Source organism: Cinclus cinclus, chromosome 21 (assembly GCF_963662255.1).
Source record: "Cinclus cinclus chromosome 21, bCinCin1.1, whole genome shotgun sequence".
Classification (NCBI taxonomy): domain Eukaryota; kingdom Metazoa; phylum Chordata; class Aves; order Passeriformes; family Cinclidae; genus Cinclus; species Cinclus cinclus.
This window is the reverse complement of record NC_085066.1, coordinates 4,477,456-4,494,451: the sequence shown is the minus strand read 5'-3', so window position 1 is coordinate 4,494,451 and position 16,996 is coordinate 4,477,456. Positions and strand designations below refer to the sequence as shown.

The following is a 16,996-nucleotide window of genomic DNA, read 5'->3' as shown; positions in this document are numbered from 1 at the left end:
AACAACTTTCTGTGAAGCCTCAAAACCAAACCCATAAAGGAGAATAAGCAGACCTTGTACCCCCACATTCCGAAACAGCACAAGTGCTGTCCTAGCAAAACTAGTTCAATTCTAGAAAGTACAAGTTAATGTCAGTAATGCTGCTACAAGAGATGCAAGGACAAGAACCACAATCAACTTGAAGTTTAAACCATTACAGAACAGTTTTCACTGTAAATGTAGCAGCTAGTTTATATTACCATTTAATTTTTGCTGTCTAGTTTTAATTTGCTGGTATGTTCATATTAATAATACATTACCTTCATCTGTGGTGAAAGTATTTCCTTTTCTTTCATCGATTCCATAATATCTGGAATCATTGCCCGGTATCGCAGATAAGCCATGACATTGGCATCCAGGTGATCTGATGTTTGTAGCTCCTGCTTTAGATTAGCTGCCAAATTTGAGCTGGTATCTGAAGGAAGAGACAAACCCCATCCCCACAGAGTGTTAACAAATATGGAAAGAACTTGAAACCAGAACAGCCACTTGCAAAATAACCACGATTTCTTGTGCTCGTATGAATGCAGGGTCAGATTGAGTTGGTTGGTTGAGATCCTTACTAACTTAAACAATTTAAAAATCAGTAAGCTGCCTTTGAAACCATAGAAGTCAGGACTCAAACCCCCTGCCTCTGTCCTGTATGCAGATGAAAAGGTCAGAGCAGGCACAACAAACATACATACATACATATATATATATGTTTCTAAACAAATCATCACCTGCCTAAGCTTAGCATAGCTTTCCAATAAAAGACCCACAGTAAAAGAAAGTGGGAGAAAGGAGAAACATGTTTGAATATTGAAGTTAACAAAAGGTAAAAGAAGTCCACAAAGTTCAACTTACTGCTGCCACATCCATCGCTCATTGCAGATGCTCTTGATCCTTCATCATCTTGTAAATCAGAAGGGGTTAAAGTCAGATTATCAGCTTCTCTCATCTGCTTGAGAATAAATTTTTCACGTTACTTTGGTTGTCTGACTGTAGCAGTTGGTTTCTGCATTTACATCAAGTTTTTTACTAGTGTGGATTTTAGCAAATGCCTACTTGATCCAAGTGTCAGAGATGGCAAATACCATAATTAATGCAATACTGGTGCTCTCTGGAAGCCATTCCATCTCAATTTTTTCCTCTTTTAATAGTCTTAAAATACAGGTATTTGTATTTAATTATCCATCAAAGCAAGGCTACAAAAGCATACAGCCAAAGATAAATTTTCTTAAGTACAGACTTGATCTTCCTGCGAAATTACAGAATACAGACAATATATATGTATACAAATACAGCCATTAAAAAGAAAAGCCTCTGTTATCCAGTTTTGAAAGAGGCTTTTTTAACACTCAACAACAGATTGTTGAAGAAATGGGGAGCTGTTACAGTACACTGAGTACTATGGCAGCAAAGGCTTTACAGGTTTACCTCATTTACTGACACATTAAGTGTTATCACAAATGTATCAGTTATTATCACAGCAAGAGAGGAACTAATAATGGTATGTCCAGAGCTTCACTGGACCTACTCCCAGCAGTGTGTAGGTTTCTACTACTTGGAGCCCTTGGCCCCTCAATGATCCCAGGGGGACAGGGCTGAGCAGTCTTAGTAAGAATTAAATCAGGCATGAAATATCACTTACCAAAAACTTCTCCATATCTTCGTCGTCATCAACAGAATAGGTACTTTCAGAGAAAGCTGGAGATTTTCTGCCTATTCCCAGTGCTGCATCCCCACTGCCATTTTCATCCACGTTAGAATATCCCAGGGATATGGAATTATCTCCTTGCAGGGATGATCTCGTGTGCACAATTTGAAAATCTGTGTTTTCAGCTTCTGAGAAGGGTGTCAGGTGAAGCACTGGTTGAAGTTCCATGCTTGTATCTTGCTTTCTCATGATCTCAGGCGAGCCCCATGAAGACATACTTGCAATTAAATTCTGGAAATCTTTTGGAGTCTTTTTGTCTATGCTCAAATCGTGTTTTGGTGAATCAGGAGTTGGATGAATTTCCAACATTTGCTGGCAATGCTTTTCCAAATCTTGATCCCCTTCAGTGCTGTGGCTCATGTCCAGCTCCTGGCACAAGATATTTTCTTGCGATTGCTTAATCTGTGTTTTTGGATTTTTATTGTGAATTGTCAAGTCAAACACAACTTCATCTTTTTCCTATAATGAAATAGCACATATTAATTGTTTAATGGAATTTAAGCATGATTGTACAAACTGAGAAACATGCACTTAAAGACCTTTTAGAATTGATTGGTTTTTCCTTGAATCGCTTTATCTAAGTAATTTAATATAAAATTACTCAACCTCTGATTCTGTGACTGAGTCTAAATAATGCACTATTTGAGAAGATATTTTAGTTTATTTTAAACCTGTCAACATGGAAATATCATTTCATTCTCCATGCCTCTTAGCTTGCCAGATGCAGTGAATAACTTATCCCTCCCATTTTAGACCATCACCTTAATCCTCCTGCATTAATCATCCCTTCTTAATAATCTGTTTTAACCCTAGTGCTAGCTGCCAGCACTTGACTCATTTTGCTGCTCCTCCAGCTTCCATTTTAACACATTTCCTAATTTTCACATGGTTTCCACTTTGGAACCCAAACATCACTGTAGGAGGGGTTTTTTGCTCCTTTAAGAACACTCTAGTATACTTTGTCTAATACTAGAATGAGATGGATCCATAGGAAAAGAAAAGTCTATTGTAATGAATGCTTGAAAACATGGGAGTTTATTACTTTGATTCAACACATTCTTCAATTCTGATAATTATCCATCCTCTGCCTACTTAAAAACTTCTAGCATTTAAACATGGAAATACATATACTGACATAAACATCAATTCAAACCTTTCAGAGTCTGAGTTTCTACTTGAAAAGTGATTTTTAAATAATTGAACTGCACACAGCAGGCCAGCATTTCCTGATATCCTTCAAAATGTTACCAATTGGATCCTAAACTGCTTCTGGTTTTTAAACAGTGATCTGACAATCCCTACTTGTATACACAAAATGGTCCAGTAGCCACTGGACTGGAAGTCTGTTGCCTTGTACAGACACATTCCATGGTCTGCATAGGTCATTTCACACTTTTCCCACCTATTTCCTTTTCCTGGGAGATTTCTGGGGCAGATTCTGCATGTACAGTGTCATCCAGGTACTGATGGCAATGCTCCAAACTTGAACTTCCAGGCAAATAAAAATATAAACACCAGGAATGACCACATGTTTTGCACAGCTACATTCTCAATTTCTGCTTTAAAAATTGACATGTCATACACAGTGATTATCCTGTAATTTATTTAAATAAGTCATCTACCTTGGATGATTATTATAGCATAATGCCAAGCAGGGCCCTGAAAATCCACATAAGCCTGACACTGAATGTTTTTACTTTCCTGTATACTCAAACTCTACATATAAACCCTCTTAACTAGCACTCATCACCTCTGTAAGCTACCTTTTAAAAACAGTAACTTGGTGACAGATTTCTACAGCCCTCTGAAAGAAAAGAAGGTGTGTCACCTGAATCCTACTGCTTTCTAAAATTAAGTGATTTAATAAGAATTTAAGATTAGGTTGCTTGCAGCAAATGGCTCTAGGAAAGATTCAGAATAATTACAAGAAAGAGTCATAGTAAATAAGAATCTCTGAACAGAAAGAGACACATGATGAAGTGTTTTCAAGTAGCTCTCCAATACAGCCATGAAGAATGGCAAACACTCTTGGTAGCTCATGGTGGCCCCATTGTTTTGCTTGCAGATGCCCACTCTTTCACTGTCCATCCTCAGCAGATCAGGAAGGCAAAAAAATAAGCTGGGAAGAGCTCACAGATAGAAAGAAAGAAGGGATATCATCTACTAACTACTCTCACAGGCAAATTAGAGTAAAATGGGAAAAAATGTACTTCATCTATTAATCTAGAAATAGATTATTCTAAAAAAATCTCCACAACAAACAGTATTATTAAAAATCAAATCACGTACCAATTTAGCAGCAGGGGAAGCCAATACCCCAAATGATTGATCAGTATTTGCTTCTAATTCCTGCATTCCATTTTTAAGGGCTGCATCTTTTCTTTTACTCTGGCAGAATGTCTTGAGAAATTGAGTCTCTTCATGACCTACTTGCTCCACCAGCTTGCAAGACTCCAACTGTGAAAGCACTTTGGCTCTTTCCAGTCGTAAGGCTTCAAGCTCTTTCATGTGGACCTTGATTTCACCTTTCAATTTTGCAGTGCTCCCTTGCAGTTCCTTGATTTCTCTCAGGTAAGCTACTTCTTTCTCATTCAGTGCTTGCACCTGGGAATCAAGTTGAGAAACTTCTAATTGAAGACTGCAAATATCTTGTGCCTGACTTGCACCTCTCTTTTCCAACTCTGTTTGGAGCTCTGCTGCCTTTTCTGTTAGGTACTGCAGCTCAGTTGTGTCAGCTTCTCTTTGATCTGCCATTGTCTTAATTTGCATCTCTTTCTCTAGAATAGTTGCTTCCCTTTCTCTCAACTTATCTTCAAGTTCCTGAACTCTAGATGCAGTCATGTTTGTCTCAGCCTCTCTCTGAGACAAATGAGTTTGGGAAAGGCTGTATTCTTCCTGAAGTGTCTGGTACTGCGCTCTCAGGGAGGTGAGCTCTGCAAGAGACTGCTCTGATGACTCTTGCAACTGTTGGTATTTTTTCTCCAACATTTCCACTTCTGTTTTGAGCTGCAATTCCTTTTTCTCCAGTTGCTGCTGCAGAGCTTCTTTAGAAGCTGAGACAAGTTCCAGTTCCTCCTGAAGTTCTCTCACTTTAGAGGGTACTGATGAGTTTCTTCCGTTTGGATCAGCGTCACCTTGACAAGCTACGAGTCCCTTCTTCAACTCATTCTGAAGGTTTTCCACTGAATTCTCCAACACAACTTCATAGAAATAAACTTGGCTGTCACTATCTTCGTGACATACCGGTCCAAATTGTGCCAGCTCTTTCTGAAGCTTCTCAATTACTCCATGGAGTTGCTCCACCTCTTCATCCTTGTCCTTACGCAGCCTCTCCTGGTCAAGGCGAAGGTGCTCAACCAGTGATCTGAGTTCTTCCATTTCAGGTTTTTGGTCTTCTGCAACCTAAGCAAAAGGATGAAGACTGAATATTACTGTATGTAGGCAATTATTATTGCACATGGAGCTTATATTTCTCTTCTGAATCACACAGGCATGAAATCACACATTTAACAGCAGGAAGAACCACACATTTCAGCTGGTGACTTCTCAAAATAATCTCTACTTTCCAAGGAGAACTATCAAACAGATTCACAGTAAGAATCTGCCCACCTTGCTTCCTGCAAAAATCAAGCAATGACGATATAGTCAACACCCTTACTTTATTCTCCAGAGCATTCTGTAGCTCATGCTGAAGTCTCTGCATCTGGTCATTCAAGTGATCAATTTCTTGATTCTTTTCTTCGAGCAGTGCTTGTGGGAATGACAAAGCTGAGGAATCACTAATACCCAGGTCCTGGCTTTGCTTCACATGAAGTTTTGTTAGATCCTCCTGACCAGAAAAAACAAAAATCTCATTACAAAAATTCAAAAATCTCCTTTCTCTCTCAACTTAATGGCAGAGCAGATCTAGGGGCTTTATTTAAACCTTCTCCTCTTTACCATAACAGTTAAGAGCTTGGGAAAACAACTATGTCTTCTTCGGGTTTGCACCACTGCATGAGACTGTCCCAAGCCAGAAAATAACCTCAGCTTTTGATTTAAATCAAATCACTGTAGAAGATAATGCTACAACCATGAATCTAGAATACTGGGAGGCTTTGGTTCTATGATACCCAGCATTCTGATTGCAAGAGAACCAACCCAAATATCTGTTTACAACATCATGAGATGAAAACCTCAACATTCAAGAAAGCAGGTCTCTGACATTTTAGGCAGTACACTAAAGCTAGAGGAACCTACCTGCAAGTGTGCATTCTCTGCCTGAAGCTGGATGATGTTGGAAGTACTCAAGTTTTTTTGTATCTCTAACTGCAAGTTCAGCTGCAGTATCTCATCATCTTTCTTGTTCAAATTCTCTTTATATTGTTCTACTTGTTCTAGCAAGCTTGCAATCTAAAAAAATAAAACATAGTTGCTTCAATTAAGTTCTCCAAGATAATTCTTAATTCATTGTATTATTTAATGACAAGTAACTCCAGGAAATTCAATGATTTAAACACTGATCAACCTGCATTAATAAAACACCCGAGACATAAAAAGAGTGAGACGCTTGTGTTCCAACTCCTCATCTGCAAAACCAAAGTACTGCAAAGGTGGGTTTCTGTTTGCTTTTTAAAGAAAATCTACCTGCTCACAGAAGATCCATTAATGTGTATTGTAAGTGATCAAGGCTTGACTGATGTAATTTGATGTAGCAATATGAGACATTAGAATCTTATGTGCAACAATGACAAGCAGTCAATATAAACACCATCCTTGTCCTCCCAGAAGCCAGAAATGAGCCTTGCAGTGCCAATCCCAATAACACAGAAAACAAAGAGATTATTCAATAACCACACTTTTCTCTGCAGTGTGATGTTGCCATCCATTGTTTTTATTATGTCTTGCTTAAATGGGTAGCAAGGTATAATGGCTTTGGGAATTATGATTGTTGAAATCAGACCTGATAAGAGAAATGGAAATTCCAGCTTTAAGAAATTAATTTTTATTATCTTGTACTGCTCTTGAAAGGCTGGTGTACAACTGACTGAAGGATCATTCTTGTTTTTCTTCTTTACACATCCTTAAGTGGACTATGTTTCTATATCACAGATATTATAATATTCTAAACATATAGGTTATATTATATTTATATATGTAGAGATATATATTGCGTATGCATTTATACATGTAAATCCAGTAAGAGTTCCAGATATTGTGAGCAATTTCTCCGTGCTTCCTCTTAGCTTGACACAAAAAACTCACCACAAACATTCTCTCAAAACAGGTTAAATGACACTATTATGGGTAATTGCCCTTTCTGATCTTACAAGGATTCTCACTCCCTCTCAAACAAAAACTTATATACCTACTTCAACTTTGGAAGGAAAGAAAAATCAGTTTACACTAACACTGATCAGTCTCAAAGTCATGTGAATCATCACAAGATGCTTTCTAGCAGGAAGGGAGATGGACACAGAACAAAAGCAAGAAAAAGGAAGGTTAGCTGAGGCCAAGGCAACTCAAAGTCTGTAGAAGTGTCCCAAAGCTCTCACCTGTCTCTCCTTGGCCTGAAGTGCTTCCTGCTCTGCCTGCAGCTGCTCCTTCAGCATGGGGGCAGAACTGCCATCCACTGGCACTCGGTGCCTCGCTTCATCCAGCTTAGACTGCAGGGCAGAAATCTGGATCAGGTTATTGTACTGCTGCTGTTGTAATGCCTCTTTATCCTGAAAAATTATTATTTTTTTAGTGTTAGAATTAATTGCTGCCAATATACAAATCTACTTAACCAGAACAATCCTGCTGAAAGACTTCATCGACCCTGACACACCCAGTACAAGATAATCCCAGTGGCCTATGAAGAAATAGGAATTCAAAACAACTGAATGGTTTTTAGCTCATTTAAGTTTTTACCCCTTTTTTTGTAATCCAAGTTTAACAACTTTGGAAAATTTAGCATTCAGTGCTAAACTATATTTTCTCAGTTACACAGCATTTTATATGCTTAAGAACCTAACCTCTAACATTTCCAAATTTATTATGATACCATATATGTGCCAAACTAAATCTCATAGATGGACACAATTTAAGAAATTAAGAGTTCTGGGTAGATCAAAACCTACTCACAAATACATCAAGTTCAGTCAGAATGTGATAAAGCAGCACTAAATTTGTCTAACCTGTGATCTGCCAAGCTACCATAGCTTACTCTATTTTTAAAACATCAGTTTTTGATCCTCCTCCTCTCACAGTCCTTCTCAGGAGCTGGGTCAGTCCAAGGAGGAAAGGTTCATTTGGGAATTGTCCCAAACAATAAGCATACATATCTGTACTTAATACAGTAAAGGAAAGTTTGACAAGAAACCTAAGGCAGTAATTGCCTCTGCTGTTCAACACTTACTCTGCCCAGAGTTTAATGCACAGATCTTCAATATGTTACCTAGACTCACTGTACTGTTTGTAAAAAAATATATAAATTTAACCATCTTTTCTCTAGTTCAAGAGATCTAAGATTCAGAGCACGTGGCTAGCATCTTCTGATTGTAAACTGAAAGTAGTAGCAATTAAAAGAAATAGAAATTAATTGCAAAGCATTACAGTATCAAAAGGTAAGGGAAAGCCAGAAATTTTTCTTGCCCTTGCATGAAACCTCTGATATCAACCAGCAGACCCTCAGGAAAGAACACATAAAACCAAACCAAACCAAACCTCAAGCAACATGAGAGCCTTGTTGGTTTTGTTTTCTATCAACTAAAAAACATTACCCAAACCACACTGATCACTGACCAAAACCTTTCAGCAACAATGTGCAATCCACACTACTGCAGAAGTGGGCTGCCTTGGCTCCAAGTGTCCCTGCCTTGCAAAGGTGCAAGTGTGTAGTGTCAGTACAGCTCTGCACAAGAGTTCAGCTCCTCCTGGCATCCTCCAGGTTGCTACAGCAACCCAGCAAAATCAAGTGGCAAACTAGGCAAAAATCAGGGCTTTACATAATGCACCTACACTGTAAAACTTGCTGGGTTGTCCTTGACATGTAGTCAAACGTGCCATCTTCTTCCATGAATCTCAAAATCCACAGGAGAGCAGGCTCCCTAAGTTAACCCCACTTTTTAGATCTCAAGCAAAAGCATGAATGATCCTCCCAACACAACCTGATCCAGGAGTTTCAATGTTAGATATCAGCAACCTGAACCACTGAAAGGAACTGGAGCAGGACAGAACAAAGACCTGCTCCATGCACATCAGCTGGGCAAATAAATCTGTTAGTTGTGCCTTTACTCAGTATTCATCACAAACTGTTCTGTACTCAAGATATTCTATTTCCAGACCTATTTCTTATTTCTCCACCACCTGCAATACATGCATTTTTCATAGGTTGGAATTTGGGGGACAATACAATTACCATTCACATCAAGTGCACTTTTACAGAAAAATGCCATGGCATGCAATTGTTCTTAGAACTCCACTGGAATTATTTACTGAAGAAAATTGCTTCAAGACAAGCTACTACAGTGTTTTCAGGTGGAAAATTGAATTGTACAACCTTGTTTAGATTGGATTAATTAGTTCCTGGGTTAAAAAAAAAAAGAAATCAATCTCAAGAGGGTCTGAGTTTGGCTTAAGATATTTATAAAACACCAATTGATGGGGACATTCAAACAAACAAAAGAACATTCTGAAGTCACATGAATAAAGAAAGTGTGTTTAACAGCAAGCCAAGATTCCAGAAAAAAGAGCAACTTGCCAACAGCAAGCAGCACCACAGTCTTCACCCAGTCCAAGGCAGACAGAAATTAAATGGGCATGGCTTTTGTATGTTTGGATAAAACCACAGAAAAAAATCAAGCTTGGAAAGGTTTTCAAAGTTCTGTGACGCGAAGCACAACCAAGTTGGCTCTGCTCAGGCAATTCTGCTATCTCCCACTCAGAGACACCAGAGAAGTCTGAGCTTCCTTTAAGGAGTGGCTGCCCTCAGCATGACTACTTCCCCCTTCCATTCAGTTGGAATTTCCCTTGTTTACACACATATCTTCTCATCCTTTCATTTGCACCTTCTGGTCTGACTCCACCTTCTTACAACCTCCTATGTGACTGTACACAATGAGATCTCCACAAAACTTTCAACAATACTCAACCAATGAAAATTATTGGGAGGACATTGAACATTTAGTTTCAAATGGAAGAAGTTACTCAGATGTTTGGAAACTTTTGCTGAATGGACTGTAATTCTTAATTCCAGCCTGTGATTAACTGAAGTAGTAACAAAGCACTATAAGTTCTGGACTATGGCAAATGGATCTGGCATCAGACACAGAGCAAGAAGGGCTACAGATTAAGATAATTTCATTTTAATCACAGGTAGTTATTGAAGACCCTCAATGTTTGATATTCAGTAACAGCACCTTCTCAGAAACCTCCAGACAAGCACAAGAGCAACTCTGAAGCAGCAAACATGAGAACTGTCAAAACAGCCTCCATAGTAGGACTTGGAGGAAGTCTTACTTAAGTCTTAGAGGTAATATCAAAGTACACACTACATAAATCTTTATAACAGACTTAGAATTTGTAGAGACAGAGATTATTTAAAACTGTGGCTGTGATATGTGCCATTAATACATCAGTTTAACTCACCACTGAGTGCCAGACACTGTCTCAAACACTGACAACCCCCATAAAGCCACTGTCACATAATGCCAACCCCATTTAAATTAGGATTTGAAAATTACCTGTTTCAGCTCAGTTTCCACTTTCTTCATTTTCTGCAGCTGTTGTTCCAAGCTGTGTACAGTCTTTGAGACCTCAGCACCACTGAGTTTCAGCTCTTGGATCTGTGCCATCAGTTTTTCTATCTCTTTATCACGAGCTGCAATTTCCTGATGTTTTCGCTCCTTTTCTAGCAACAGTTTATTGTAATCATCCATCTTCTCTTTCATTTCTGCTTGCAGAGATTCTACCTACACAGAAATCCAGTATACGGATATTCAGGCAATATGAACACATTTCCTGCCAGTTGAAAGCAAGAGTCATTTCACATAAAAGCAGGTTTCACTATGGATTAAAGTGGTGCTAAAATCCCAGGTGAAAATAAAACTAAATATGCATAGAAAGTATGAAAAAGTTAGCTTTCTGAAATCTTGTTTTCCAAATGCAGCAGCTCTTAGATGCATGTTTGATTTCTCTCTCATCTGCAGTATTCTCAAAGTACTAGATGAAGGTACACTCTCCAAGGAGCCTTTTGGTGATGGGGTTGGTTGGTTAAGAGATTAAAAACCCACCAAGATCACATGAGTTATTATTAATAGCATTGGATTTACTTCTGTGACCTCAGAACCCTCTTTCCAATACTCCAAGGAATTCCAGTTTAAAGGAAGATACCAAGAACTGACACATAAATATGCAATCAGAGAGATTCCCACGAGTCAACACAGGACAGGTACTTTGCTTTCCAAAAATCAAAATTTAAATATGAAGAGGTTATAAATTTTGAATTTTAGCTGCAGGAAAACAGTCATTCATTCATCCCAGTAATCAAGGTGAAGGCAAGGCTAGGAGCTCTGGTGTGACAGACTATCTCAGAGTAAAAGTGATAAAGTCATTTAGCATAGTGAAAGGAAGCTCAGGCAGGAAAGCAGTGGGAATAGAGAAGTAATTTGGTAAATACCCATAAGCAAAGAAGATGGGATTTTACAAAAAATGTTTTGTTCATCAAAAAGTGTTTGAATTGATGTAAATCCCACTTCTTTACATTAACAAAGATCTTTACATCTTCAAAGTATTGTGCAGATATTACTAAAGCAGGAAAACACTCCTGAACAAACAGGAGTCAAAGTAATAAGCAGGGACAGTGTAGAAGACTGGCTAAGAAAACCAAAAGTTATGAACATGACATTTTCAGACTGCTTACAGGCACAAACATTTCCCTGACTGTGTATGGATCTTAGTCCCTTCTCATGTCATCAGCAACTAACCACTGCTAACCATAAATCTTACAGTAAAGCTTTTGGGTATAGAAAAATCTTCTAGAAGTCTAATCTTTCTAATGCTACAAAATTCTGGCATCAGAATCCCCAAATTATGACATTTCAGACATAAAAAGTGTGTTTTTAACACCACAATGCTAGAAAGCTGGTGCTGCAATTGTGTAGCCAAGAAAACACTTCCACACAACCTTCACTCTCACACTGCACCAAGAACCAGTCAGCACTCTTTTCACAAAATAATCCCACTTACACATACCTTGTACCTAGGGAACACCAGAGGGGGAAACTTGTTATAACTGCTACATGCAGAAATCAGGAATTCACCTGAGCTGATTTGGGTTGGAGTGAGTTAAGCACTTACTGATGTTACAGCTGCACGAAACAACTGAACAAATACTGACATTTCCTGGCACACAAAATGCCTGCACTCCTCCCCCTACCCACAAATGGCACTTGCTTAGTTACCACCCTTGTGTGTTTTACTCCAAGTAAGTGTTCAACCTTTCTGAGAGAGGCTGCAAAGCTACAGCATTAATTTTTTTCAGCTATGCCCTACAGCATGGAAAATGCATTCACTGGAAATTCATTCACATTGAAGATACAGATGAGTACCTCAACACTGAGGTAACACAATTCCATAACTATACAAAAATAGACAGATGGAAATTAAATTAACTACTTCACAAGTTCTGGTAAGAGCCAGACCACAAACAAAAGCTGAAGGCTAAGGCACAGTTTTATCACCACCATTCCAGTATCTTTATTTCATGCTCCAAACCTCAACTTCTTCTATAACAAAACGCTGTTTCAGTGAAAATCTGCCTGTAACACCTCTGAGCAATATGCCAGGAGAGCTAAGTACTTGTGTACAGAAACTGAAATTGAAAGCAGTTCTTCATTCCCTGCAAGATTTCTGCCACCCTAAAACCTGTATCCTTAGCTCCAAGTCATGCTAAGTTATGCTTTGACATTTCAAGAAGAAAAAAGCTAAAGCATATCTAGAAGGGATTGAAAGGACAAGGAGAGAAAAGTTAAGAGACATTCATGCTGTTTACCATACCTGTAGAATCAATTCATAGTTCTGTATAATGTTCATTTATGTGGAAAAAAAAAACAACAACCAATCAAAAGGGGGAAAAAAGCAAACGTTAATCTTTGAAGCCAAGCATCAAACAAACAAAAATGTGTAAAACAAGGACTAATTTATAAACTTAAACAGGATGAAGCATGCAGACAAAGGACATCTCTACTACAATTGTTTAGGTGGAAAAAAATAAACACATTTCGAACCCAGAAGTCATTTCTCATCTGTGCTTTTTAGAGCAGAGTGTCTGCAGTGGTGTCCTCCTTGGTTCATTTAAACCAGACTCAGAGGTTCCTTTAAAGAGACTCAGAAACTTTACTGTAAAGCACATGCAACAGTTCTTTGCATCTCCATAACAAATAATATAAGGTCACCCTCATTGCCTAAATCTAGTTCAATAAGCTGGGGAAAAATCTCTCTGGGTAACAAAGGAAAGAAATTCTCCCAAGAGGCAGACCCCCAAGAACATACAGTTTTGGTGTCTAATTCTAATAAACTCAGTTGGCCACCCAGTCTGATTTTACTCACCCTTTGCTCTCTGGACAGTCCTGAAGTCTGTGATTTTGCTGACAGTTTTAACTGCTCTTCCAATTTCTGAATTTCCTGCTGAAAATCATCGCGTTCATGTTCCCTTTCTATGGCTTGCTCCTGTAAACCCAGACAATCAGAACATTTTTGAAGATTCCATTACAGTCTTCAGTACAAGAATAATTGGGTTTTGTTTTTGTGGTGAAGAAACTGGTAATTTAAAAAATAATTAACTAATTGCTAATAATTAATCAGGACTACCGTCTAGTAGTCCTGAAAGCGTATATACAGTTACAAGGAAATAAAAAAACCCCACTGTTTTGACTATAACACACACACATAAACTACAACTGTCTTTAATAAAAAGGAAAAATTACCCTGTAATACCACAAAAAACTCCTTTTTTTTTTTTTTTTTTCTTTCATGACACTAGAACACCAAGGTCTTAATTTCAACCAAAACTGAACCCATTTTGGGAACCACATCTCAAACCACGATGAGAATTTATCACCTCCAAACCCATGGAAATGTGGTCTCCTACTTACATCCATGAACTGCCGCTGGTTTTTAAGCTGTTTTTCAAGAACTTCAATTTGCTGTTTTAATTCAGCAACCTCCAGTAACTTTGTAGCCAGGTTCTGGTTACTGTGAAGCTGCTCTTCCAGTTCCACCTCCAAAACCTTCATCTGAGAGCGTAAGTTGGAATGGTCCTTTTCTGCCTGACACTGAAGCTCAAGTTTCTCCTTTGACAAAAACTCTACTTCCTTGAGCAGACCTGAGTAAGAACACAAAACCAATAAAAAGCTGTCAGTGAAGGGTGTAAAAGTCAACAATTCCCCAACTCAATGTATGTGATTTCTGACCGAATGTCATTAAAAGCTGCTGTGGTAGCAAAGATTTGTAAGAGCAGTGATATTTTTCTGTGCTTGCATGCCAGGTCATCTGGTGGCAGTACTAACTGGTAAAAAAAGATAATTTCCAGTCAATGTATGGATGGCTCATCAGCACAGGAGAGCTAAGGGCTGTAGATGGGCTTCAGGAAGAGTTGAGTGAATTTTACTTTATGAGAATTTTATGAAAGCACATGCCTAGCTGTTCCTGTATCATCAGTAAGAGAAGGGTAATCAAAGCTCATTCCTTGGGGCACCAGATAATGACACTAATTAGCACATGGACATGGTTTTGCTGAAAGCACTGCACCCAGGCATGTGATAATTAATTATCAGCTGATTGGTTGGGGAAAGGTGTGTCCCTTGCCTTTTCCTTCTCCTCCAAGACTGTGCAATGGGAAGAAAGGAGGATTTCATAAATAGATGTGGATTTAGTCCAGCATGGTGAATTTGAGCAGCTTCTCCAGAAATGTGGATTCGGGGAATGAGGTTTAAACTGATCCCTTGAACTACTGCTACAAGTTGGACCTGGCAGTGTGGGGAGGATGTCTCTTATGCACCACCTCAGGAATGAATATTTTTTCTTTGGTTTGATGCTGTCCAAGAGGGACACAGCCTACCTACAACTTTTTTTTCTAGGGCTTCATTATCCACAGATATTGAATAACTTGTCTAAACCCATGATACTAAGCAAAAAACCATGACAATTTCCATGTTCATGTATAAAAAGATAAGAGTGACAGGCTTGGAATAATGCAGTAACATTTACACTACATATTTACACACAGTCTGAATTCTCTGGCTCTGGAAATCAAAAAGACAGAGAAACAAAGAAAGCTTGGGACAAAAATATGGACTACATGAACTCTTGAGCTCCACAGCAATCCTGCTGTGGATTACAGCTACACTCCAACTACATTTCACTCCAAGCACTAATTATAGCCTACATAATACCCACAGTGCAATCCCTGTGCCACACTCCCTACTTTTTATTTTATTTTTAAATAATCACAATAAATAACCACATATTCATTTGGTTGTGGATGTAACTCAAGCTCTGGCAGAATGCATAAAATGAATATTCTCCCCTCATTTCTCTCCCAGTCCCCTTGGAGCTGCATTGCACATATTTTGTATTATATGTATCATGTGATGCAATAGAAAAAAAAAAAAACACAAAACCCAACAACAGTCTGAATTCCATCAGGACACTCAATCCTGCCCATAGCTGCATGACAGAGAATATCTTTTGCCAAGAAGTAGATGAGAATAATGTGAATAAAACAGCACTCTAGTGTATTTACTAGTACATGATGCAGAGAGGAGGGCAAAGTCAGGTGCTAGAGATATTTGGGCACCCAAAGGAAGGTCGTGGATTTAAGCTGACCTTGAGAGAAAGTAACTGCTGCTTGGGAAAACAAGCACACAACTTTTCCCTCCTATATCCTAAGAAACATGGTTGATGGCTTATTTTATTAACTTCCAGGGGAACACTAGGGTTTTATGAAGAACAAAATTCTGATTAGGTAACACTGATCTACACAGTCACAGTTACCTCGTCAGACAGAAATGCAAATTAATTGAAAAATATAATTAGGCAAAGCAGGTATCAAGTTTTGGCAACCTCTAAGCACAATCTTTCTGACATGTTCTTATTTATTTTTTTTAATGCACGTGTTCCCCCAAGTGTATAAATAGAATTTCAAACAACACACCAATAGATCATTAACTCACAGATTTGCTTCTTTGTAGAAACAAACCTATTTTATTAATGCTACTTCACATCATGCAATTCCCCTTCGGAAAGGCCCCAGCACACTCCTTCCCACTCCCAAGATCATTAGCAAATGCCAAGCCCCATTCCAAAAGAGTTTTAATTAGCAAGGCCATTCTACTCACATTAGTACTCCACATGAAAAACAGGAGGAGACGTCAGGTTTTCGAGGAATAAACCCATGCCAATCAACTCCAAACAATATAATTTATATTTGTCTTGTTTCCCACATACTACAAACAATTTCAAAACTGAGGAAGAGTACTACAGATGGCTGGGGTGAAGGAAAGGGGATGGATTTCAGGACTTGGCCCTTGCAGCAAAAGTAACTGTTCAAGTTCTAAGGAGCTGCTGGCAAGAGCTGGGCTGCAGCTCCTAGGAGAATGTCAATCCCAAAATACACCATAACCAACTTGGCTTTACATTCCCTCTCGTTCAGAGGGCAGCAGCAAATTTCAGGACAGTGAGGTGGATACCAAAAATAGGTTAAATTAAAAATAGTGTTTGAATTAGATCTGGATGGACAGAAGGAATAAAGATACAGTAATGGGTAAAAACAGCTCAGTGCAGCTTTTTGACTCTAACAGGAATTTACCTACATAACTTTCTATTCACCTGAGTGATTTGGTTTACTCCGCTCATGCTCTCTGGGGAAGAAAAAAGTCCAGAAACAAGAGACAGTGAATATGCAACAATCTATGAATATATATGGGAGTACAAATAAAATTAACCTAAAAAACAATAGCAGAATTATATTTTGAGTAGACCACAAAACAATCATGGCAACTATGAACTTATCAGATCTAAATTTTAGCCACTCAGGGGTTAAGTATGCAAACTTTAATTCAGGAGGAAAAAAAAATTTCTCTTTCAATTTGGCATCTACAAATTTGACTACAGCACTTGATTTCCAAAATTAGTATATAATTCTATGGATCTTTCCTGCTTATTTCTGGTTCCCTCTTTAATTTCACTACTAGCCTTCCCTACCATTCTGCTTTCCTTTTTTACTGACCTACCAAT

The 16,996-nt window shown here is 38.4% G+C and overlaps 1 protein-coding gene across 1 annotated transcript in view; it reads right to left on the bottom strand.

Annotated features, from left to right (window-relative positions):
* PCNT (pericentrin) overlaps positions 1–16,996 on the bottom strand; it is a 69,433-nt gene that overhangs the window by 16,880 nt on the left and 35,557 nt on the right. The window contains exons 30-40 of the mRNA XM_062506669.1: positions 13,855–14,084; positions 13,310–13,429; positions 12,758–12,778; positions 10,444–10,671; positions 7,273–7,443; positions 5,978–6,130; positions 5,397–5,567; positions 4,028–5,140; positions 1,673–2,197; positions 886–982; positions 300–454 (exon numbers count right to left, since the gene is read on the bottom strand). Of these exons, the coding sequence (XP_062362653.1) occupies positions 300–454; positions 886–982; positions 1,673–2,197; positions 4,028–5,140; positions 5,397–5,567; positions 5,978–6,130; positions 7,273–7,443; positions 10,444–10,671; positions 12,758–12,778; positions 13,310–13,429; positions 13,855–14,084 (2,984 nt within the window). The remainder of the gene's footprint in view (positions 1–299; positions 455–885; positions 983–1,672; positions 2,198–4,027; positions 5,141–5,396; positions 5,568–5,977; positions 6,131–7,272; positions 7,444–10,443; positions 10,672–12,757; positions 12,779–13,309; positions 13,430–13,854; positions 14,085–16,996) is intronic.